General features: G+C 45.4%; 2 protein-coding genes across 3 annotated transcripts in view; one reads left to right on the top strand and one right to left on the bottom strand.

Annotated features, from left to right (window-relative positions):
- Nucleotides 1–21,747, bottom strand: part of NEDD8 (NEDD8 ubiquitin like modifier) — a 30,890-nt gene extending 9,143 nt beyond the window's left edge. The window contains exons 1-2 of the mRNA XM_069762408.1: nt 21,608–21,747; nt 9,989–10,036 (exon numbers count right to left, since the gene is read on the bottom strand). Of these exons, the coding sequence (XP_069618509.1) occupies nt 9,989–10,036; nt 21,608–21,625 (66 nt within the window). The 5' untranslated portion in view covers nt 21,626–21,747. The remainder of the gene's footprint in view (nt 1–9,988; nt 10,037–21,607) is intronic.
- Nucleotides 21,691–26,543, top strand: part of GMPR2 (guanosine monophosphate reductase 2) — a 58,964-nt gene continuing 54,111 nt past the window's right edge. The window contains exon 1 of one of the 2 annotated variants that reach the window (XM_069762394.1): nt 21,691–21,778. The gene's annotated coding sequence lies outside the window, so the exon portion shown is untranslated. The remainder of the gene's footprint in view (nt 21,779–26,543) is intronic. The other variant, XM_069762400.1, reaches the window with a different exon arrangement.

Genomic DNA, 26,543 nt, shown 5'->3' with positions numbered 1-26,543 from the left:
AGGAGCCCTCCAGTCCCCCCCTTCTGCAAGCTGTACCCGGTCAGTGTGCTTAAAAATTTAGCGGGGGAGGGCAGAAGAAAAGACTGTGCAGGAACCCTGGCTCCATCTTCCTTTCCTGGGATGAGGAGAGGGACTGTCCACCACCCCTCTATCACCGCTGCTGAATCATTGGTGTAGTAAACAGGGGGTCGCATGGACATCCGCGAGCACCTGTACAGCCTATGGTCTTTGTTACCATAGGGTGGTCGGGGCTAAGTCCGGTATGTAATCCCACGTCACGGGAAAGGATACGTGGAGAGTACTCGCCCGTTGCTGGTTTGGGGAGATCGGACCCCTTCAAAAGGGTCCGTTGCCCCTCTCAATCCCTTAAGATGTAGAGAAGAAAAAAAGAGATCCGGGACCCAGACGTGTGCCTCCTTCAGACACTAAGAATTAACTGGATTCTCTAGTAGCCAGTGTCAGGGTGTATACGATGGGGGAGGAGCTAAACTTTTTTATGTTTCCTTAGTGTCAGCCTCCTGGTGGCAGAAGCATACACCCACAGTCCTGTGTCCCCCAATAAGGCGAAGGAGAAATATATGTTATTAGACTGGTCTCTCAAATACAGAAATGAAGACAAAGAAAAGACATAGGGGGCCGACTCATCAAGGCTGGAGACTCTTATGCCAGTATACAAAAAGTCCAAATTAAGCAGCACCCACCTCGTAATTCATGTGGGGTCTACATGGCACAACCTGCCATCTATGCAAGCTGTGAGCTGGAGGAAACAGTTGCTACATTTATGCAACTTTCTGCCATGCTTGCCACACATCTCTCGACACAAATATAGGTTTTATAATAAAAAGTTGAAGGTGGTGGTGTAAAAGAATAAAAAAAAAAAAAACTGAAAATTTTTAAAGCCAGAAATGAAAGAATCAGACCCTAGGTTATGTGCGTGTTATAATTGGCTTAAAATAAAAAGAATCACTTAGTCTATGGTTTGGTGATGGATAAAGTAATTCATTTACTAAAAATCCATGGGCAAAAAATTAAGAAACAAGTCCCTTAAATTGCCAAACCAGTTTAAACCTATAGGTGTTGTCCAGTCTTGAATACTGGCAGGCTGCTTGCAGTTAAATGTTTAACCAAAGAAAAAAAACGGACATAAATCGCATTTCTATCAAAAGTAAACCCAACACAGAAACTGAAGAAATGAGCGAACTAACATATACAATAAAAAAATACACATTTTGAGAAAATAAATGGTTTAAAAATAAGGAGAAGAGTCATGGAGTGTCACACAACCAGGAGCACATAGGCTCTATAAGGCCCCGTCACACTTAGCGACGCTACAGCGATCCCGACAATGATACGACCTGTCAGGGATCGTTGCTGCGTCGCTATGTGGTCGATGGTGAGATGTCAAACTGTGAGATCTCCCCAACGACGCAGCAGCGATGCGGCGACCTGTAGCGACCTGTACAACGATGTCACATGGCAGCTATTTCATGACGATTAACAGACCTCAATGAGGGACGTCCTGTCATGAGGTCGTTGGTAAGGTGTCAAACACAGCGATGTGTGCTACCCAGCGGGACCTCAACGACCAAAAAAAGGTCCAGGCCATTCCGACACGACCAGCGATCTCACAGCAGGGGCCTGGTCGCTGCTACGTGTCACACATAGCGAGATCGCTACGGAGGTCGCTGTTGCGTCACAAAACTTGTGACTCAGCAGCGATCTCGCTAGCGATCTCGCTGTGTGTGACGGGGGCTATAGGCATAGTACACATTAAACAAGTGTCCAAAGAAAACTGATGGCACTAATGGCAAAAAATGGAATATAACAGAATTCCAACGGATATGAGATAGTACAAGAGTTGAGGAGACAAATACTGGTGGTATCCACACAAGGCTACATAAAAAAATGCTCAATAACAGGAGAAAGTCCTAAACAAAATAAAGGCACTGTAGCAATCCCATAACCAGCCCATCAGGTTTCAATTATAATGTATATTATTGGGGAACCCATAAACATACAGAGGCAAAGTGCATGGTGCTTTGCCTTAAAATGAGGTGCAGCAAACCCCAACGAGCACTTTGATTAATTTCTTCGGAGGGTTGTGTGTAGGGGAGGGAGAAGGCCCCTTATTTAGCCTGGACTGTGCGTCCCATTGCTGGAGGGCAGGATGCGGTGTCAGCACTATGACTTGTGGACACAGAGGATTTTTCGCGAACTCATGGCGGCAGCCGTCCCTAGGTACTCTGTCCCCAATCGCCACTATTTTTTCTGGAGTGACGACCCCCCCCTTGTACCAGCACATGTAGTTGTCCACATCAGCCGGAAGATCTGCAGCACTTACTCAGAGAAGCAGCAACAGGCTCTGCTGAAGCCAGTTTGTCTAGAAGACAAATCGCACACTGCCGCAGATTTATTGAAAGGAATAACAGACCACCAGACACATCTGTGGCTCTGAACCTACAGCTAGGCACGATCATGTGTGATAATGGCAGTAACCTTGTGGCGGCTGTGAACTTGGCAAGCTCACACACGTACCAAGCATATCCCACATACTCAACTTGGTAGTACAGAGATTTCTGAAAACCTACCCAGATTTGCCAGAGGTTCTTGTCAAGGAATGCAGTGTCAACGCCCATTTCCGCTTGTCTGCTAAAGCTGCTGATGCTCTGGCAATGTTGCAGCAATGCATGCAAGTGCCAGCTCACTGACTGGTGTGCGACGTGACCACATGCTGGAACCCCACACTACACATGCTGGCAAAGGTTTTGTGAGCAGCAGAGGCCAGTTGTTGAATACCAGCTCCAACACGCCTGTCGGTATTCAAGGTCAGCCTCCGCACATAACTGAAGAGTGGGCATGGATGTCTGACATTTGTGTGGTTCTCCAAGACTTTCAGGACTCCACAAATATGGTAGCAGTGATGATGCCATAATCAGCACAAGGATCCCACTTCTGTGGCTACTTAAACATGAAGCTTTGCATGCGGACCAGGTGGAGATGGAGAAAGACATGAAACAGGGAGATACTACCCAACCCAGATTCATCTCATCTGCTCAGCACAGATAGAGTAAAAATGAGGAGGTGGAGGCTGAGGAGGAGGAACAGGAGCTGGTTGCACAACAGAGGCTAGTATTCACACAAGCTTCATCCCGCCTATTCTATGTGGATGGGCTGAGGAGGGGAATGAGGAGGAAGAGAGGGAGGAGATGGCGAGTCGTGATAATGGTGGAGACAGGGAGGTGCTGGCTGTAGGGAGCTTGGCACATAAGGCAGATAGTATGTTCTGCTGCCGTGACCATCGCATTTTTTTTTTACCTTGGCCAAAAAAAAAAAAAAAAAAGTACCGGTTGTTCACCCTGCTAGACCCACACAATTAGGAGAATCTTGCATCTCTCCTTCCTGAGGCGAAGAGGTCTACTAAAATAGTGCTATACCAGAAGGCCATTGTAGAAAATATGTTGAAAAATTCCCATCACACTATGCTAGCAGCAAGGGGCAAGCTTCCTTTCCCAACCAAGGAGGAAAGGCGAGGGATACGCAAACCAGGTACAGCAGACGTATGGGTACACTTTCATAGGCCTGGGCCAATTTCATGACACCCTCCCAGTGTCCAGGGGTTCTTGACCAGGTATTTTTGACAAGGAGGGAAAAGTTTTTAAAGATAGTCAAGCAATACCTGGCCGACCAAACCAGCATACTCCCCAATTCCTCTGCGACCGTCAACTATTGGGTCTCAAAACTGGAGACCTGGCAAGAGCTGTCCCTCTCTGTCTTGGAGGTGTTGTGCTTCCGTGCCACTGGCGTCTTGTCTGAGTGGGTCTTTAGTGCTGCCGGGGAAGGGGGGGGGGGGGGGGACATGACAGACAGGCGCACCCGCCTGTCCACAGAAAATGCTGACAGGCTCACTGATAAACAGGAACAAAGCCTGGATTATCCCAGACTTTTCCACACCACCAGATGACAGCAGCACAGTGTGTTTTTAATCTTCAATATTTGCCTTCAAGGGTCTATGGATGACCATCCTTATTTTTTTTCTGGCTTTGCATTGTGTACATAGCTTTTATGAGTCTAAGAGTACTACTACATGCCGATTTGAACAGAATATGTAAGATGCCCTCTTTTATGTCTAACACAGGGCGTATCAGAGTCCCTCTTCCATGTGATTTTTGGCAGTCCTTGCTTCCTTCATAAATTACACTGAAATTTCCAATTTATAAATTAAGATTTCAATTTTGGTTTACATAAATTCCTACTATTTTTTTTTAAATCATTTTTAAATGTCTTATATACAAGTCATTACACAGGAAAGTGTTTCTATAACATCTTTTTTCCCTGTATACTCCCAATTGCTCATCGATTTTGAATGTTTTATTGTAGGGTCTGCCGAAAAAATGCTTGGATTTCCCACGGACTTCCATTATACTCGTTACTCAAAACAAGCATTAGAAATTGCTCGATTTGAGCAAAGAGCACTTTAGTGTTCGCTCGCTAACATTTACAATAAAAGTTAAGTATTACCGTATATACTCGAGTATAAGCCGAGATTTTCAGCCCACATTTTTGGGCTGAAAGTCCCCCTCTCGGCTTATACTATTGATCATACCCAGGGGTCGGCAGGGGAGGGGGAGCGGGGGCTGTGAAATTATACTTACCTACTCCTGGCGCGGTCCCTACAGGTCCCTGGCTTCCACGGCAGCAGCAGATTTTTCCTGTACTGAGCGGTCACATGGTACCGCTCGTACTGAGCGGTCACATGGTACCGCTCATTACAGTAATGAATATGCGGCTCCACCTCCCATAGAGGTGGAGCCGCATATTCATTACTGTAATGAGCGGTAACGGTGACCGCTCAGTACAGGATGAAGCTGCGGCATCGGGGAAGCAGGGACTGCACAGCGCCAGGACCAGGTGAGTATACGGGGAGGGGAGCGCTGCGCGATATTCACCTGCTCCTCGTTCCGGGCGTCGCTCTGTCTTCAGCTGTGACGCTCAGGTCAGAGGGCACGGTGAAGTGGTCAGTGCGCGCCCTCTGCTCAATGTCAGTCCTGAAGACAGAGCGACGCCCGGAACAAGGAGCAGGTAAACATTGAAAGTGCCGGGGGCCTGAGCGACGGAGAGGTGAGTATGTGATTCCTTTTTTTTTTATTGCAGCAACAGCAAATGGGGCAAGTGTCTGTATGGAGCATCTATGGGGCCATAAGGTTTGTGCAGCAGTATATGGGGCCATAAGGTTTGTGCAGCAGTATATGGGGCCATAAGGTTTGTGCAGCAGTATATGGGGCCATAACGTTTGTGCAGCACTATATGGGGCCATAACGTTTGTGCAGCACTATATGGGGCCATAACATTTGTGCAGCACTATATGGGGCCATAACATTTGTGCAGCACTATATGGGGCCATAACATTTGTGCAGCACTATATGGGGCCATAACATTTGTGCAGCACTATATGGGGCCATAACATTTGTGCAGCACTATATGGGGCCATAACATTTGTGCAGCACTATATGGGGCCATAACATTTGTGCAGCACTATATGGGGCCATAACATTTGTGCAGCACTATATGGGGCCATAACATTTGTGCAGCACTATATGGGGCCATAACATTTGTGCAGCACTATATGGGGCCATAACATTTGTGCAGCACTATATGGGGCCATAACATTTGTGCAGCACTATATGGGGCCATAACATTTGTGCAGCACTATATGGGGCCATAACATTTGTGCAGCACTATATGGGGCCATAACATTTGTGCAGCACTATATGGGGCCATAACATTTGTGCAGCACTATATGGGGCCATAACATTTGTGCAGCACTATATGGGGCCATAACATTTGTGCAGCACTATATGGGGCCATAACATTTGTGCAGCACTATAAGGGGCCATAACATTTGTGCAGCACTATAAGGGACCATAACGTTTGTGCAGCACTGTATGGGGCCATAACGTTTGTGCAGCACTATATGGGGCCATAACGTTTGTGCAGCACTATATGGGGCAAGTGTCTGTATGGGGCCATAATTAACGTTTGTGGAGCATTACGGTATATGGGGCAAGTGTCTGTATGGAGCATCTTATAGGGCCATAATCAAGGTTTGTGCAGCACCATATGGGGCAAATATCTTTATGAATCATCTTATGGGGCCATTATTAACCTTTATGCAGGATTATATGGGGCATGTTTTAATATGGAGCCCATCATAAACATTTCCCACCCTAGGCTTATACATGAGTCATTAAGTTTTCCCAGTTTTTTGTGGCAAAATTAGGAGGGGGGTCGGCTTATACTCGAGTATATACGAGTAATTGGTTTGGCAAATTTAGGGCTTATATTCGGTTAAGGACACATAAAAGCTATATTAACGTTTCTTAAAACTTTATTTTGGCATCAATTTCTACCAATGTTGAGGTCCAGGAATCACCATGTGCTGTAAGATAGAATATTGATCTATGTACAGTACAGACCAAAAGTTTGGACACACCTTCTCATTTAAAGATTTTTCTGTATTTTCATGACTATGAAAATTGTACATTCAGACTGAAGGCATCAAAACTATGAATTAACATGTGGAATTATATACTTAACAAAAAAGTGTGAAACAACTGAAATTATGTCTTATATTCTAGGTTCTTCAAAGTAGCCACCTTTTGCTTTGATGACTACTTTGCACACTCTTGGCATTCTCTTGATGAGCTTCAAGAGGTAGTCACCGGGAATGGTTTTCAATTCACAGGTGTGCCCTGTCAGGTTTAATAAGTGGGATTTATTGCCTTATAAATGGGGTTGGGACCATCTGTGTTGTGCAGAAGTCTGGTGGATACACAGCTGATAGTCCTACTGAATAGACTGTTAGAATTTGTATTATGGCAAGAAAAAAGCAGCTAAGTAAAGAAAAACGAGTGGACATCATTACTTTAAGAATTGAAGGTTAGTCAGTCCTAAAAATTGGGCAAACTTTGAAAGTGCCCCCAAGTGCAGTGGCAAAAACCATCAAGCGCTACAAAGAAACTGGCTCACATGAGGACCACCCCAGGAAAGGATGACCAAGAGTCATCTCTGCTTCTGAGGATAAGTTTATCCGAGTCACCAGCCTCAGAAATCGCAGGTTAACAGCAGCTCAGATTAGGGACCAGGTCAATGCCACACAGCGTTCTAGCAGCAGACACATCTCTACAACAACTGTTAAGAGGAGACTTTGTGCAGCAGACCTTCATGGTAAAATAGCTGCTAGGAAACCACTGCTAAGAACAGGCAACAAACAGAAGAGATTTGTTTGGGCTAAAGAACACAAGGAATGGACATTAGACCAGTGGAAGTCTGTGCTTTGGTCTGATGAGTCCAAATTTGAGATCTTTGGTTCCAACCACCGAGTCTTTGTGCGACACAGAAAAGGTGAACGGATGGACTCTACATGCCTGGTTCCCACCACGAAGCATGGAGGAAGAGGCGAGATGGTGTGGGGGTGCTTTGCTGGTGACACTGTTGGGGATTTATTCAAAATTGAAGGCATACTGAACCAGCATGGCTACCACAGCATCTTGCAGCGGCATGCTATTCCATCCGGTTTGCGTTTAGTTGGACCATCATTTATTTTTCAACAGGACAATGACCCCAAACACACCTCCAGGCTGTGTAAGGGCTATTTGACCAAGAAGGCGAGTGATGGGGTACTATATGCCAGATGACCTGGCCTCCACAGTCACCAGAGCTGAACGCAATCGAGATGGTTCGGGGTGATCTGGACCGCAGAGTGAAGGCAAAAGGACCAATAAGTGCCAAGCATCTCTAGGAACTCCTTCAAGATTGTTGGAAGACCATTCCCGGTGACTACCTCTTGAAGCTCATCAAGAGAATGCCAAGAGTGTGCAAAGTAGTCATCAAAACAAAAGGTGGCTACTTTGAAGAACCTAGTATACAAGACATAATTTCAGTTGTTTCACACTTTTTTTTGTTAAGTATATAATTCCACGTGTTAATTCATAGTTTTGATGCCTTCAGTGTGAATGTACAATTTTCAGTCATGAAAATACAGAAAAATCTTTAAATGAGAAGGTGTGCCCAAACTTTTGGTCTGTACTGTATGTCAGTGCATAAGCCGTTGCAAGCAATTTTATTCAAACCCCATTGCAGATTAGGTTTATTAGTAAAATTAAATTTTCTGCCGTTTGTGAAACAAGTGATTTCTCCAAATTTGAGATAGAATGCCACTTGTAATGATTACTGCAGACTCAGGCAATGTTTAGTATTTTGTCGGTATTTTACATCATTATCTGTAAGCTAAAACCAGGATTGGGTGAAAAAATGATATCTCTACTATAGTTTTTTTGTTGCAATCCTCCTGATTTTGGCTTACAAATACTGATGTAAAATACTGACCAAATACTGAACGTGACCTCAGAGATATTCACATCCTTCATGACAAGCGAGTAGAGCAGAGCCCCTTTGGCTGTTATGACCTGCTGCAAACATTATTCACAGCTAGGCACTAGCTTTTGGCAGGAATCGTATCCCAATCCTTCCAGGCTATGACCTCCAGTTCACAAATATTCTTGAATTGGCAAGCAAAAACCAACTTTGTCAGATTCCACAAACGTTTTCCATTGGCGTCAAGTCAGGTGACTGACAGCCACTTAAGAATCATCCAATACATCTTTGAAAACCAAAGCCGTGATTAACTTTGAGGCACGATTGACATCATTGTCCTGTTGGAAGAGCTAATGATGCCCAAGTTTAATTTTCCTCAACGACGACAACGTTTTCTCCCATTATTTCCTAATAGTTTATTGAGTCACGCTGCAGGATTCCAGTGTCAATGGAAGCAAAGAAATCCCAGAGCATCACCAAACCACCGCCATGCTTCACTGTAGACCGACTTCTCTTTGTAGGGTATGCTTCATTTTCCCTCCTTCAAACATATTGTTGATCCATAGGTCCAAAAAAGTTTATTTTGTTTCATTGCTTCACAAAACTGAATTCAAAACTTCAGTGGTTTATCTATATGCTATTGAGCGTATTGTGGACGACAACTCAAGCTGTTGGGTCAGTAGAGGTGTAGGTCTTGGACTTCAGACATGGAAACCTTCGGTGTTTAGTATGCACCTTACCATGCAACCTGAAACCCCAATGGCTGCTACTAAATCTTACTGCAGGTCATTCGCAGTAGTCAAAAGGGTTTTCCAGGACCTGACTCCTTAAAAATCTTATGGCTGCTGGTGATAGCTTCCGCTTTCTGCCACATCCAGATAGTGATCTTTTTAACTTTGAACTTACAAACTATGTGTCCAGCTGTATCTCTAGGAAAGTACAATGCCTGTTCTAACTTTTTGTACCATTTTCCTTGTTTGCACAAGGCAATGATCTTTTTTCTTAACAACCCAAGAATATCGGTGAACTAGAGGCTATGCCCATGAGGAAAGAGCTAAGACTTCCATCAGGAACGCTGCCAGAAGCTGGTGCCTGGCTATTCATCACATTTGTAGCAGGTCCTAAAAGCCAGTGAATCTTTACCAAGTACTAAAGATGCTTCTCAAAGGATTTGGATAATTCTGAGACTGCAGTAGTCATTAAATGTGACTGTGTTAAAACCACTTCTATTAGTAGTGTCGAGTTATTTAAATAGTTTTTGGTTCATTGGTTTATTGAGTTTCTGAATTTTGCTCTGGGATAGGAGTCATTTTGATTCCAACTGTAGTTCTACCTTCTCATGTGGATCCCAAACCACTAGTAGGAGAGCACAGCTCTATGACCGTAGTAACAGTCCCTGAATACCCCCGAGGTCACCACTGTAAGTGTACTCCCGTAAAGAAAACCATGTCTTCATGCAAAATCTTAACATTACAAGAAGGATATGTATGAACTTCAATAACCATGTGGTGGTCATGGTCTATTTTACCTTGCCAATTATCTGCATTATATAAGTGGCACGAGCCAGAAAGAAAAATAAATGGCAAACAATATTTCTGAAGGCTGGGTACAATACCTTGTCAGTGGGTTCAATATCAATTTCTATCTCTTTCCCGGTCAGCGTCTGGAATGACAAAGTTATAAGAACATTATGCATAGGGCCAGAAAGACATCAGGAAAAATATAAGAGTCAATAATAAGCAGTCACAGCAATATCATGAGAGTTCATACTGACAAATGTCAAGTCTGATGGAAATCTGTTCAACCAGTACGAAATCTGAGAAAGCATTAAGCTACTTACTGGTAGCGGCATTTTTCGGAGGCCCATGACAGCACTACGAGAGAGGGGATCCGCCCTTCAGGAACAGGAAACCTACAGATACAAAAGGGCGGTACCTCTCCCCATGCATCAGTTGTATATTAGAGCCTGAGAGGACTACCGCGGTTAGTAGCACACAAACATACATTATATACAGTTTATGTCCAAAAATAATCAATCATAATGAACTATATACCACACGTGAGATCTATCTATCTCATTATATACATTATGGGAAGTGCAACCCCCACGTGAATAGGGAGGGAACTAAGGGTGCTGTCATGGGCCTCCGAAAAATGCCGCTACCAGTAAGTAGCTTAATGCTTTATTCGGACTCCCATGACAGCACTACGAGAGAATTACAGAGATGTAAACTACCTTAGGGAGGGACTATAGCCTGTAGCACCCTTAACCCGAAGGTGAGATCAGAAGAGAACCCCAAGTCCAACCTATAGTGCTTGAAAAAGGTGGAAGGGGATGACCACGTAGCTGCCTTACATATCTGGTCGATGGAAACTCCAGATCTCTCAGCCCAGGATGCAGCCATGGCCCGAGTGGAATGTGCCCTCAGATTCTGCGGAGCTGGACCTCCACCTGCAGTATAAGCCAGAGAGATAGCCTCCCTAATCCACTTCGCTAGCGTGTACTTCGACACTCTAAGACCTTTCCTGGGACCTTGGAAAGATAGAAACAACGCCTCCTCTCTCTTCCAAGCATCAGTGACTGATATATATTCTAAGAGACATCTCCTAACATCTAACGTATGGAGTAACTCCTCTTTGGAATTAGAAGGATTAGGGAGAAATGATGGTAGAACTATCTCCTGAGATCTATGAAATTCTGAGGCCACTTTTGGTAAGTAAGCTGGATCTGGTCTGAGGACTACCCTGTCCTGTAGAAACTCTGTATAGGGGGACAGCCTAGAAAGAGCCTGTATGTCTCCTACCCTACGAGCAGATGTAATTGCCACCAAAAATGCTGTTTTGAGGGATAGTAATTTAAGTGAGGCTGAATGTAAAGGCTCAAACGGTTCTTTAGTCAAGGCTGAGAGGACTAGGTTAAGATCCCAAGGCATTGACCTATTCCTGTGTATAGGTCTGGATCTACTAGCTGCTTTGATGAACCTTGATACCCAATAATTACCAGCAATGTTGCAAGAAAATAAGGCCCCTAGGGCTGAGACTTGTACTTTTAGCGTACTCGTGGATAGATTTAGCTCTAGCCCTCTCTGCAGGAATTCTAGAATCTGGTTGATTGGTAAACCCTCTTCGATATTAAAATTTGAAGAGGCCAGAAACTTCCTCCAAGTTCTAGAGTAGATCTTAGTTGTTATGAGTTTTCTACTCTTCATAAGGGTATCAATGAGATTTGGAGAAAATCCTCTGTTTTTTAACAGTGACCTTTCAAAGACCATGCCGTCAAATGTAGACCCTTCACTTGTGGATGGTTGATCGGACCTTGATGAAGTAGGTCCGGGATGTCTGGCAGTACCCAGGGGTCTTCCACCGACATGGTCCTGAGCCAGGAGAACCAAGCCCTTCGGGGCCAGAACGGAGCGATCAGTATGATTCTCGCTTGATCCTCCCTTATCTTTCTGACCACCAGAGGCAACAGGTTTAGCGGGGGAAACGCATAAGCCAACCGGAAATCCCATCTGATCAGGAAGGCATCCACTACCAGCGGATATTCCCTGGGATTCAAGGAACAGAATTTTTTCGTTTTTCTGTTGTCCTTGTTGGCAAATAGGTCCACCTCTGGATGACCCCACCTGCGGACAATCTGGTTGAAGATTTTTGTGTTCAGAGACCACTCTCCTTGTCTTAAGGTGTTTCGACTTAGAAAGTCCGCCTTTATATTTTCCTTCCCTTTTATATGTACTGCTGCTAAAGATAGAAAATGATTTTCCGCTATCTGGAGCAGGCGGTCCGCTATTTCCATCAGGGACTCGGAGCGTGTTCCACCTTGGTGATTCACGTAGGCCACTGCCACCTGATTGTCGGAGAGGATTTTGACATGGTGACCCTGTAGATACACGAGGAGTTCCTTAATTGATAATTCAATCGCCAACAACTCCTTTTGATTAGAAGAGGCTGATGTTTGGGGGTCCCATAGACCCTGGACTACCACGTCACCCATGTGTGCCCCCCACCCTGTGGGGCTGGCGTCCGTCGTAACTACCCGAGTCACTTGAGTCACCCAGGGAACTCCTGCTGACAGATTGTCTTCCCTTAGCCACCATCTAAGAGATGTCAGAACCTCTGGACTCAATGTCATCTGACCCTGCAAGGAACCCTGTAAGACTCTGTCATAATTCAGTACGTCAAACTGTAAAGGTCTGGAGTGGAACTGGGCCCAACGGACGGCGGGAATACAGGAAGTTAGGGAACCTAACAAGGACATAGCCTGTCTAAGAGTCATGGTTGGTTCTTTAATTGCTTTTAATACCTGTTGTTGGATATGGCGCAGTTTATCAGTTGGAAGACAGCATTGTTGGGACTCGGAATCTAACAGCAGACCTAGGAATCTCTGGTTTTTTAGGGGTTGTAATCGGGATTTTTCATAATTCACGATCCAGCCCAGATTCTCTAGCTTAGATATAGCTGTTTTTACCTGAGCAAGGCAATGGTCTGCTGAGTTCCCAACTATCAGGAAATCATCCAGATAAGGGATTATGAGGATATCAGATTCACGTAAATGCGCCATGACCTCCGCAACTACTTTAGTGAATACTCGGGGAGACGTTGAGAGGCCGAAGGGAAGGGCTCTAAATTGAAAATGTCGAACAATACCCCCCATAGACACCGCCACACGTAGAAACCTCTGAAAGTTTTCATGGATAGGAACATGATAATACGCATCTTTTAAGTCCACAACTACCATGAAGCAGTGTTTGAACAACATTTTAATTGCAGAGCTGATTGACTCCATTTTAAATGTGGCTTTAACCAGGTATTCATTCAGGGATTTAAGGTTAATGATAGTCCTAAATGATCTGTCTGGTTTCTGGATCAGAAAAAGGGGAGAGTAGAATCCACTCCCTCTTTCTGACTCTGGAACTTCAATCAGCACGTTTTTGAGGCATAAACTCACAACTTCTGCCTCCAAAGCCGTCTGTTCAATAGTGGAGGAACGTAAGGGGGTTAACATAAATTTATCCCGAGGCCAGTGAATAAATTCTAATTTCAGACCTTCTGAAATAATACCTCGGACCCAGTCACTATTTGAGATGTTAGACCATGCGGAAGAGAAGGCTGACAATCTCCCTCCCACAGGGATCGCTAGTCATTGGTCCGGTTTCTTACGTTCTTTTGAGGAACGGCGGAACATGTAACCCGTACCTCTCCTGCGTCTATCCTCCCATCTAAAATTCTCTCTAGTGGGTGAGGATGCGCGCTTCCTTCCGCGACCAAATCTCCTCCTGTTGAATGGACGCCGATAAGAAGATGATGACAAACTCGGGAATTTTTTCTTGTCATCTCCAGCCTTTTCAAGCAGGTCATCCAAGGTTGGTCCGAAGAGGTATTCCCCTTTGCATGGGATAGCGCATAATTTGGACCTTGATTGAATGTCACCCGACCAACATTTCAACCACAGGGCTCTACGAGCCGCGTTGGAGAGTCCTGCTGCTCTGGCCGCCATCCTGACCGAATCGACCGACGCGTCCGACAGGAAAGCCGCAGCATCTTGAATCACCGGAAGCGCACTTAGAATGGAACTTCTGGAAGCGCCTTCCTTAAGCTGGGATTCCAACTGTTCCAGCCAGACCATTAGGGATCTGGCTGTACAAGTCGCAGCCACCGCTGGCCTCAACGATCCGGCTGCCATCTCCCAGGTACCTTTAAGGAAGGTATCCGCCTTCCTGTCAAGGGGGTCTTTAAGGGATCCCATATCTTCGAAAGGTAATGCGGCCTTTTTTGATGCCTTTGCTACCGCAGCATCTAATTTAGGGGCCTTGTCCCAGGTATCCACAGTCGTATCCTCAAAGGGATATCTGCGTTTTAAGGCTGGTGGTAATGAGCCTTTCTTCTCCGGTTTCTTCCATTCCCGGAGAATCAGGTCTTGAATTTTATCATTCACCGGGAAGGACCTACGCTTCTTGTGTTCCAAACCACTGAACATTAGTTGCTGACGGGAAAGCGGAGTCTTAGGTTCTTCTAGGCCCATCGTACCTCTGACCGACTTAACTAATTTATCTACTCGGTCCAGAGGCAGACAGAATCGGCCAGATTCCTCTTCTGATGACGAGGAAGAGAGATTTGAGCCATAGGAACCTTCATCCTTATCTTCCTCTGATGAATCAGAGATCACCGAGGTTCTCTGTTTTGAACTCCCCGCCTGGGACATAGACCGCAGGGATTCCCTTACTTCTGTACGGATCATCTCACGCAGATTAGCCGTAGAAGCAGATTCTTCCGCTACCTAGGGGAGGACAATAAGGGTGATACCATCTATCTAGCCTGATGTCACTCAACCCCTCCACTCCTGTAGACCTCACCGTCTGTTGTATACAGGAGGCGCATAATTTTTTAATATAAGAATCTGGTAACGGGACTTCACACAGGGCACACTCCTTATGTTTCGACTTTGCACTTTTCTTTCCCTAAAATGACAAAGTATAAGGGGCCCGCGTCACTGAGTGAGCATTCACGTAGATCTCTTACCAGTGTACGCCAAAAAAGGTACCGGAACACGAGGGGGTTCTTTGCCAGTCGATGCTCTGGATCCCTGCTTGGACGAGCTTTTACGGCTGGACTGGTCACTTCTGGCATGCTCCTTCTCCGTGGGCTTTTGTCGCACGTCCTCCGGCAACTGAAGCTGCCGCTCACCATCACTCTCCATGATGTGGATGTGACCAAAGGCAGAGCTCTATTCCCAGCTCCTGCTTAAATCCCCCTCAGATCCGGTCAGCAGGCTGCCTGGCGCCACTCCTATTGGTTCCGGCTGATGAGACTACATCTGGGGGGTCAGCGCAGTGTGTGAGGAGACCGGCGTTCAGGATCGATGGGCGCCGCCATCTTGGATGAACTGCGCATGCGCAGTCACCCAGAGACCGGAAACGCCTGCTGACTCCGCCCCCTCGACGTCACTGCACCGGAAACGCTCCAGCTAACGCTGAGAGCGATGCAGGACGCCGAAGAGCACGCAGCAGCGTTCCGGATAGCGTTCCCCTCCTGGCACCGCTACATCACCACCGTGCTGCACCACCACACCGAAGGAGCGATATACTTACCGGCGCCGGCGCTAACGGAGATCAGGAATCCTCTGGACTCTGCTCCCTGCTGTCTACATCACTGACGTGCAGTCCAGCCAGGACCACCGTGATGTCTTCCAGGAGCTTCCGCACCGGTCGAGGTAGGAGACCCCCCCGCTACCTGATTCGACCGGCCGGCCTGGGATCCATCTACGAGATTCATCTGTAGGATCCTGCCCCTCCAGGAACAGGAAACCAACTGATGCATGGGGAGAGGTACCGCCCTTTTGTATCTGTAGGTTTCCTGTTCCTGAAGGGCGGATCCCCTCTCTCGTAGTGCTGTCATGGGAGTCCGAATAAATTTTGATCCCAGTCTGTTTTCTATCAAAGAATAGGCTTATTCAAAAGATGAAAACCTGGACAGACCCTACACTTATCACAGCCTGGAGTACAAGGAGATTCGCCTGGGCTCAGTGTACAGTTCTCTATTTTCATTGTTCTGCGCCATCATAAGGAAAATAAAAGACTGATTACACCAGTGGAGCCGAGCAGACCCCACTAATTAAAATGTGGGTCCATATGGTTTGTGTCATGGCTTTAAAGGGAATGTGTCACCCCTGGGACATATATGACCTACTAATATGGGCATACAGGTAATAGAAATGTTATACTAGTCCTACCTGTCTGCCTCATGTTAGCGGTCTTGTTGTGGAGAAGTGTTATATTCTTCCCTTATGCTAATGATTTCTTACAGGCTCCGGGATGTGCGGTGCAGTAAGAAATCCCTGCCTCCACTCCTTATTGCAATACTTACCTCCTGCCATGTACATCAGTTATGATGCCAGAATCCAGTGCCTGTGCCCTGGAGGAGGGGTATTATTGTAATGAGGAGGAGGCAGGGATTACTTCCAGGCACCGCACACCCCAGAGCCTGGAAGAAATCATTAACATAAGAGAAGAATATAAGATTTCGCCACAGCAAGACCGCTAACATGAGGCAGACAGGTAGGGCTAGTGTAACACTTCTATTACCTGTATGCCCATATTAATAGGTCATATATGTCCCAGGTGTGACAGATTCCCATTAACTAATTTCCAGAACAAAACAAATAAGCATGGTGTACTTTTGTTTTTACTACTATATTTGCCTAGATCTGCAATTGAGGCTTTAAAAGGAAAATGTAATGTAGAAAACGCCATTATCCTGCATGCTAATAGCGTTCTGAAGATGCCAGATGCCTGCACTGAAAGCCCGGCTACTAGGAGGAAATTAACTTTACTCCTAACGGTGGCCTCGGGCTTTCAGTCACATCTCTGTGTATAGCGTGTGGCGTCTAACCCCCGGCGCACACTGACAGCAGGATCAGCATTGGAGCAGGCCGTCAGTCAGTGCTGGGGTGCAGTTAGAGCCACTCACTGTGCATTGGGCAGCGACTGAAGTCCACCTCTATGACTGAAAGCCTGAGGCTACTGGGAAGAATAAAGTTAATTTTCTCCAGACAGCAGTGGTCTATGCGACTGCAGCAGCCAGGTTCAGAAAGCTATTAAAGGGACACTGTCACCTGAATTTGGAGGGAACAATCTTCAGCCATGGAGGCGGGGTTTTGGGGTTTTTGATTCACCCTTTCCTTGCATGCTGGCTGCAATATTGGATTGAAGTTCATTCTCTGTCCTCCGTAGTACATGCCTGCACAAGGTAATCTTGCCTTGCGCAGGCGTGTACTATGGAGGACAGAGAATGAACTTCAATCCAATATTGCAGCAAGCATGCAGCCAGCGGGTAAGGAAAGGGTGAATCAAAAACCCCAAAACCCCGCCTCCATGGCTAAAGATTGTTCCCTCCAAATTCAGGTGACAGTGTCCCTTTAACTTACAGATTAACCCCATATCTGCAAGTTGATACTGTTTTGGGACATGACAGGTTTCCTTTAAAAAGGACCTGTCACCTGGACAAAATTGACCATTTTTTGCTCTTTATTCTCACTGTTTGAGGTTTTTTTTTTTTTTTTTAAATCTGCCATATTGTTTTAGAGATATGGATTTTTTTAAAATTTATGTACTAGTTTTTATAGTCTCTACAAGGGAACATGGCTCATCAAGTAAAAATGCAGAACAGCTTAAAGCCATGCTCCCAGAGACTCAGCAAGCCACGCCCCCTTCGCAAAGGTCACAGATAGTAGCACTAAATATAAAGACTTCAATCTTGGGAACCATATGGCAGATTTAAAAAAAAAAACAACAATAAAAAACAAACAGAACACTACACTTATGTGAGCAGCGGGAATAAAATAAGAAGAAAAGTCATTTTTAATCTGATGACAGGATCTCTTTAAAGGGGTTGTCCAGGCTTGGGCCATAAATCTGCAGTCAGGAACTGTGATTGTCAAGTCGTGACAACATGGTGTACACACAGTTTCACACCAGACATTTCCCTTACCAGATGTTGGCCATGTGACCGCATGTATACGACTGGCATACTTGCTGACAAGGGTTCTGTGTATTCACACTTATTAAGAGCTGGCAGGAGACCACAAGTGTGCACATGGTATGCATGCATTCACGTGACCGGACAGCACACCACTCTGCAGAAACCTAAAGGCCTTGATTCAGAAAAGTGTTTATGATATCGTGAAAGGCTCGAAAATGTCAACATGAGGTTGTGTAAAGACGTTGCCACTTTTGGCGTCGTCATGCCAGTTGCGACCAGCTGACGGGGGGTGATGCTACGGCCGGTCTAATTCAGCACCAGCTATGATGTGACTAAGGCCTCTTTCACACTTCCGTCTTTTATCTCACGTTGAGATACGTTGATTTTTGAGAATGCAGGATCCTGCATTTTCTCATACACTTGTATTAGCGACGGATGGCCATCCGTTTCATCCGTCTTTCACTGGATCCTGCGTAAAAAAAAAACAGTCCGACGGGCAGAGAAACCGTTCAGAGGAACGTTTTTTCTGCACGTCAGAAAATCTGTCAGCGATGCATCCTGCGCTGCCTGTCACTGGCTACAATGGAAGCCTATGGGCGCAGGATGCATCGCTGACTGTGAAAAGCAGGAATCCAGCGACGGGTCCCGCCTTTTCAGACTGAGCATGCGTGGAAGAATTTCCCGTCAGGGAAATTCTCTCGCTCGCTTTCTCTTTTTACTATTGATGCTGCCTACGCAGCATCAATAGTAACAAGATAAAATGTTAAAAATAATAATAAAAAAAAAAAATGCAATATTCTCTCCTACCGGCGTCCCGCGCAGCGTTACCGATGCTCCCGGCAGCTAGCGTTCCTAGTAATACATTGCGAAATCTCGCGAGAAGTTGATTTTTTTTATTATTTTTAGCCTGGTTTGTGTTGTGTATGCATTTTCGCAGCGGAAAACCGCTGCGAAGACGCATACAGAACAGGTGCTGATAGCTGCGACGGGTCCGTCAGAAAGACGAGCCCAGTGCACCCGCCACATACGTTTTGACACTATTTTGTTAACATCTGCCGCTACGTCCCGACGGAAATGTGAATGCCTTATGCTGAAAGTCTTACTCCAGTCTCTGCCCGGAGTACAATTTGTGACACGGAATACGGCACTTTTCAGATGTTCATGATTCAGTAAGTGGTATCCACCTCTTAACCCCTTCCCGACATCCGCCTTACATGTACGGCGCTGAGGGAGGAGCATTCCACAAACCACCATACAGCAAGAAAAATTGCACAGGCTCACTCAGAGCAGCAGCGCAATAAAAAGCGGGTGTCAGCACTATAAGAGCGTGGAGACCATGCAGCAAAGCCCACGATCAGCACTAGTGCCGACTGCGGGCGTTTAACCCCTGTGATGCTGCCGTCGATGGCGATTGATCAGGTTACAGAGAGAGGGAGCTTATTCTCTGCTCCAATTGGCACAACGCAATTGAATTGTGCCGACTGTCTCCATGGTGCCCCCGGTCAGGAAGATAATTATTGTTATTATTATTATTTATTTATATGGCACCATTAATTCCATGATGCTGTACATGAGAAGGGGTTACATCAAAATACAGATATCACTCACAGTAAACAAACTAACAAAGACTGGTACAGAGGGAAGAGGACCCTGCCCTTGCGGGCTTACATTCTACAGGATGGTGGGGAAGGAAGGAGACAGAAGGTCAGGGGTTGCAGTAGCTCCGATGGTGTTGAGGTGGCCGTGTGGTCATTACAGGTTGGAATCTTCCTTGAAGAGGTGGGTATTTAGGTTTCTTTTGAAGGATCCAAATGTGGTGGATAACCAGACGTGTTGGGGCACAGAATCCCAGGGGATAGGGGATATTCGGGAGAAGTCTTGGAGGCGATTGGATGAGTAGCGACTAAGTGTGGAGGAGAGAAGGAGGTCTTGGGAGGACCAGAGAATAGGTGAGGGAAGATATTGAGAGATTAGTTTGGAAATATATATGGAGGAGACAGGTTATGGATGGATTTGTAGGTCAGTGTTAGTAGTTTAAACTGGATACGCTGGGAAACTGGGAGCCAGTGAAGGGATTTGCAAAGAGGTGAAGCAGGAGTGTAGTGAGGAGAGAGATTAAAGGGACACTGTCACCTGAATTTGGAGGGAACAATCTTCAGCCATGGAGGCGGGGTTTTCGGGTGTTTGATTCACTCTTTCCTTACCCGCTGGCTGCAATATTGGATTGAAGTTCATTCTCTGTTCTCCGCAGTACATGCCTGCACAAGGCAATCTTGCCTAGCGCAGGCGTGTACTATGGGGGACAGAGTATGAACTTCAATCCAATATTGCATGCAGCCAGCGGGTGAGGAGAGGGTGAATCAAACACCCGAAAACCCCGCCTCTATGGCTGAAGATTGTCACCTGAATTTGGAGGGAACAGAGTCCCTTTAAGGATGGACTGGAGGGTTGCGAGAGTGTTAGAAGGTAGGCCACAGTGGAGTATGTTGCAGTAGTCCAGGCGGGAGATGATTAGGGCATGCACAAGCATTTTGGTAGCGTGAGGGTTGAGGAAAGGACGGATTCTGGAAATATGTTTGAGCTGGAAGTGACAGGAGGTGGTGAGAGCTTGGATGTGCGGTTTGAAGGACAGGGCAGAATCCAGGGTTACTCCGAGGCAGTGGATTTTGGAGACAGGGAAAAGTGTGATTTCATTTATTTTGATAAGATAGATCAGGTAAGGAAGATATGTGAGATGGAGGAAAGATAATTAGTTCAGATTTGTCCACATTGAGCTTGAGGAAACCAGAGGAGGAGAAGAAGGAGGATATGGCCGATAGGCACTCTGGAGAGCAGAGAGGTGACATCTGGGCCAGAGAGGTAGATCTGAGTGTGTCATCAGCATATAGATGGTACAGGAAGCCATAGGACTTTATGAGTTGTCCCAGGCCGAGTGTATAGATTGAGAAGAGTAAAGGCCCAAGGACAGAGCCTTGAGGAACGCAAACAGAGAGGGGGCGAGATGAAGAGGTATTGTGGGAGTAGAAAACGCTAAATGTGCGGTTGGTAAGGTATGAGGAGATCCAAGATAGGGCGAGGTCTTTAGATGGCCCACGATATCACCCAGGTATGGTGGCCTGTATGTTCCTGCTCACAGCAAGAGCTGGCACTCCTCATTGTCTGCGGGACACTGATCTGATCCGCTGCAATGCACAGCACTAGATCAGCCATCACAGCAGTGAAAGCCGATGTCCTGTACTGGGATAAGGAGATATATATTAACCCCTTTACCCCCAAGGGTGATTTGCACGTTAATGACCGGGCCAATTTTTACAATTCTGACCACTGTCACTTTATGAGGTTATAACTCTGGAACGCTTCAACGGATCCTGATGATTCTGAGAATGTTTTATCGTGACATATTGTACTTCATGACAGTGGTAAATTTATGTGATGAGTTCCATCCATTTGTGAAGAAAGCGACAATTTGGCGAACGTTTTTGCACTTTTTCCAAATGTGAATTTCCATGCCCTTAAATCACAGCGCTACGTCACAAAAGCCCTAAAGGTGGCGGCTGTACTTTATATGGGGAAACCCTGTGACCGTTCCCTTTAATGAAGTGGACTGCACCAAACTCCCTCATCAAGACCAGTATGAACAAGGCCAGACCTGGAAGAAGCAGGGCAGTGGGGACTACAGACCTCTGTCCCACGCCTACATCTCAGCTCTGACAGGAGTGCTGCCCAGACAGCCCCGGACACCCGTGCCCAGACCAACCTTCACTTTGATCAGCATGCTGGCGGCGTCTGTGTCCCTTACAGCGGAGCAGCCGGGCCTCCCGCTATTCACTTCCGGTGCCGGAGGTCAGCTGACAGGAAGTAGCTGTGACAGCGGCGTGACGTCACCACGCCGCTCGCGCCCCGCTGCCCAGGTGTATATAGACTGTAGGTGTGTATCACGGCTCCGTTCTTGTTCCCTGTCCTCCTCACGCTGCCGCCATCTTTCGTGCCTCCATTGCTGATATTAGGCCTCCTCTCTGTTGCTTTTCTTGTTATTCACGCTCTTCATATAAAGCTCCTTTTCATTCCTGCCCCGTGCGGCACCTTCTGTTGGCTGGTCTCTTTAGTGACCTACATATATGTCAGTGGACTGCACTTATGGCTCTCATTGCATTGTGAACTACAAGTCCCAGCATGCACCACAATGTGGTTCCTTATAGAAGACAGATACATTCATTGTACAGGCACTTGGGGGGGGTGTACTCTTTTATTCTTTATTAAATGTTTTTTTCAGAGCTGAAAAAAGACACTAATATGAAACAAATGGTAACTTCTTATTAACCCCACTTAATGATGTCACCTGATAGCAGGGCTGTGATTCGCCGATCCTGCTGATTACATCATCGTACAAGACTACACCGGTGCATTGTGGGTGCTCACACTGCGACAGGGTGTCCAGAAAATTGCTTAGAGGGGCTTTCCGACTGTAACTTCTGCCCTCTGTGGGCTGTTCTGGGGTACAATAATAAAATCAGAGATTGCTCAGCCTCCCTGGGGGCACCGCTGTCTTTCTACCGCTAATCCACTGGCTGCCGTGGTGACGCTACGACTCCAGTGTGCATCACCACTGCAGCCAATCACTGCCAATGTATCAGCAGCAGTCACTGAGCTTAGCGATTGCCTGTAGCGGTGATTCATGTTGTAGTGGGGATGTTACCGCTGCAGTCAGTAAATGAACCAGGGGAGCAGCAGAGAGGCCGACTAAGGCTACGTTCACATTAGCGCTGCGTCGCCGACGCAACAGCGACGCACATTAGCGGAACGCTAATGTGAACGTAGCCTTAGAGAGGTACCTGCTGATTTTATTACAGAGGACGGAAATTATAACTGGAAAACTCCTTTAAATCACACGTCCGCTCTAAGGCTAGGGCCACACAAGCAGAAAGTGGCAGCGCTGGCACGTGGCCCTAGCTTTCCAGACGCTGGCTGTATGTATGGCATTCATGGAGCTCCAAATCGAACTACAAACTGGCATTAAAACAACACAAGAGGAACTTATAAGGGGTCTCCACTTTTGACTGAAAGGTCCCCTGATGATGAGCAAATTACAGGGTGTTCTTCTGCTCAGACCCCCATGTAGTTGTAATCTCTGGGTATACCTGACAACACGTGTTTACTGCCATCACACTGAAAATGAAGCATATGTACCTATTCACACCAATGAGATTTTGGCGCAGGTTTTTATTTTTTGCAAATTAAGGCCTGCATTAATGCTTTATATAGATATTACTTTTGGGGTGATTTTCACCCGATTTTCATTTGTCTCTTTTTTTAATGTTCGTCCTTATGGGTTGGGTTTTGGGATTTCAGCTGATTCATCAACTGTGACTTTTTTAAAACAAATCGCAAAACTTTTGCAGGAAAGCAATCTAGTCCCCTTTGTGGATTGATTTATGAACGGCTGATATTTTTGCAACGTTTTAATGCAGCTTTTTATTTTGCTTTAAAAAGATGTGAAAAAGGTTGAAAGCAAAAAATTAAGAACATATTTTGCTAAAAATTTATAAACCACAGGGACCATTTTGAAGAATTTGGTGTAAAAACACCAAAAGAAACAAAACCCCAAGTGATGGATCCTGCCTTCTGTGTTTTTCCGTGAATGAGACGGAAGGCTGAACTAAAGAGCCAACCTTGTCAAGTCAGAAATGAGAGAATTCACACGTGCCTTTGGTTTATATTTAACTTATTTTTTTTGCGTTTTGGAGTAACTAGATGTTACATTGTTGTGATGAAGAGTGAGGGTATGTGCACACGTTGCGGAAAGTGGTGCGGATTTTTCCAGACTGATTTTGGTAAATCCGCAGGTAAACTGCAATGCAGAATTACCGCAATTTTTTTTGCGGATTTTGTGCGGATTCCACCTGCGGTTTTACACCTGCAGATTCCCATTGAGGAGCCGGTGTAAACCGCTGTGGAATCTGCGCAAAGAATTGACACTGCAAAAAAAAACAATGCTACGTTTCCACGCGTTTTTTTCCCCAGCATGTGCACTGCGGATTTTGTTTTCTATATGTTTATATGGTACTGTAAACTCAGGGAAAACTGCTGCGAATCCACAGCGGCCAATCCGCTGCAGATCCGCAGCAAAATCTGCAACGTGTGCACATAGCCTCACAGTTTTTCTCCTTTGTTAAAAGGGTTGTCCGGTCTAAAACGACGAGTCTCCAGTCAATCAGTGTGACTGCAGACTTGTGAATCCCCACAGCACACGCACTGCGCCCTGTGAGGATTCTCCGGTGTCCGTGCCGCATCCTTCCGACCCCATTCCAAATAGACTGTTTCACCTGTAACAGTCTAATCGGGTTTTATCCGATTATTATAATTATTGCAATACCAAATTTATATAGCTTTATATTTTATCCAATACTCTGCTTGAAAAAAAATATTTTTTTTGTGTCACTATATTCTGAGAGTCATAGGATTAAACATTTTAGTGTGACGAGATGTAGCCTTCATTGGTCCCATGGAACTTTTTGATTTAGGAGGTGAAATGAACAAAAAAAAAATCAGTAATTCTGGATTATTATTTTTTAGTCACAACTAACCATTCTGTATAATAAAATTGCCATTTTTTTCTGCAGGTATGATAATGAGATTACCAAATTACTTTAGTTTTTTATGTTTTACTTCTTTTGCTTAAAAAGACCCCCACTTTTTAAAAAAATATTATTTTTTGGTGACTATTTTCTGAAACATAACTTTTTTTATTTTTCTATATGGGATTTTGTTTTGCAGGACAAGCTGTAGTTTTCACTGGTACAATTTTTTAATACATTCAACTTTTTAAAGGGTTTGTCCAGCACCTAAAATGTCCTTTCTAAATTTCTGTCTTCATACTTTTTTGTAATTTTGTTTTTATAAAATACCCTACCCTTCTCCCTATCCTGCTAACCCATAAATGTGTTTTTTTTTGTCGCTTCTTGTGACGTTTCATTTGATAAGAGTCGCAAACAGGACATCACAGGATGCTGGGGCTACACTCACCTCTCTGCAGTGTCTATCTTTAGACTCTTTGAACAGGACATCATCATGGGGCAGCTCTGCAGTTACTCCAATTTCTTGCATTGCAGCCCTCTCAAGATGTCCTAGATCATTGGCGATAGATGCTGCGGGAGAGGTGAGCGCAGCGCTGGCCCTCTGCTATTACCTCCGTCGCCACATTTTCTAATTGTGAAACAAGACGACGTCACGGGGACGAAGATGGAAGCTGTGAATGACACCAACGGCACCCCACAGCTTCTATCACTGCTCTCAAGCGAGCTGAAAAACTCTTCATATCCTCCTCAAAATGCCTCAATATTTTTGAGTTTCTGTTCCAAAAACTCAGCACAAATGCTCAGTGTGCACATACACAAAGGACATTTGTGGACAGAGTATTTTTGAGGAGTATTTTGGGGCAAGTCCACTCCAAAAAGCGCATTTTTTTTGTTCAAGTTTTGAAAAATGCATGGTGGGAGAAAAGCAAGTTATTGTCACTTTAAGGCCGGAGTCACACTACAGCGAGATACGGCCGAGTCTCGCAGGTTAAAAACAAGCTCTGGCACCGGCACTCCGGAGCGGAGCGTGCGGCTCCATGTATTGCTATGCGGCCGCACGCTCCGCTCTGGAGTGCCGGTGCCAGAGCTTGGTTTTAACCTTCGAGACTCAGCCGTATCTCGCTGTGTGTGATCCCGGCCTAAAGCATGTTCTGATGAAATCCGCTCCAAACTAGGTAGTGTACAATAAGAAGGCTGCAAAAACGCTTCTGGTAAGAAAAATAAACTCTTTTCTGTAAACTCTTTAGGGCTGTGTGCACATGATATGTTTAATCCGACAGCAATGGAGCCAGAATTTTCCTTCATAAAACCACTTCAGAAACAAACTGGCAGTCATTTTCCTGAGAAAAGGGTTCTTGTTCTTTGCCTATGTCTTCTATTATGGAGAGCAGGCGGCTTCCAAGTTGCCCACTGAAGAATGAACATGTTACTATATATACACTCCAGGATTTCTGAACCCTTAAGCGGTCAAAAGAAGTGACATAGCATGGAACATATACACAGCAATGTTGCTTGATATTGCTGTGCATTATGTCCATATTATGCGGCATTTTATATCGCTATTTTTGTGGCGATTTTGCAGTATTTTTACATGCGGATTCCTGGCAGAATCTAACTGAAAAAGATGTTTAATGCACATAGCCAGGAAACGAAAAACCACTTCAGCGCTTGAGAAGTGGTTTTCAAAAGAAAATATGATTTCGGCCTCCTTAAAAACTTGTTGAGCACATAACCTTAGGTCCACTCCTGAGGAAAAGTCAGAAAAAGCGAAATGCTCCAAAAAATCTTCCAATTTATTTTCATGGAAGATTTTTATAGAATTGGTTAACAAAAAGTGCTTCATCGGACGACCAAAAAACATTGAGAACAAAATGTCAATAAAATGACATGGATCAGGAGCAATTCTTGAAATGTCTTCTGCTTGAAAAACATATGTCTTTGATCGAGTATGTGATCATACTAACAGTGAGCTAATAGACTGTGGCTCGGGCACAATTTGTTAGAATTTGATCAATGGCAGACAGGGAGGCAATTGTTAGGTCTTCCATTGCCATGGCAGTGGGTTGACAGGGGGAGTCATTTCCTTCTGTCACACTCGTTACATGCATCAATCAATTT

Source organism: Ranitomeya imitator, chromosome 1 (assembly GCF_032444005.1).
Source record: "Ranitomeya imitator isolate aRanImi1 chromosome 1, aRanImi1.pri, whole genome shotgun sequence".
Classification (NCBI taxonomy): domain Eukaryota; kingdom Metazoa; phylum Chordata; class Amphibia; order Anura; family Dendrobatidae; genus Ranitomeya; species Ranitomeya imitator.
This window is presented reverse-complemented; position numbering and strand designations above follow the sequence as displayed.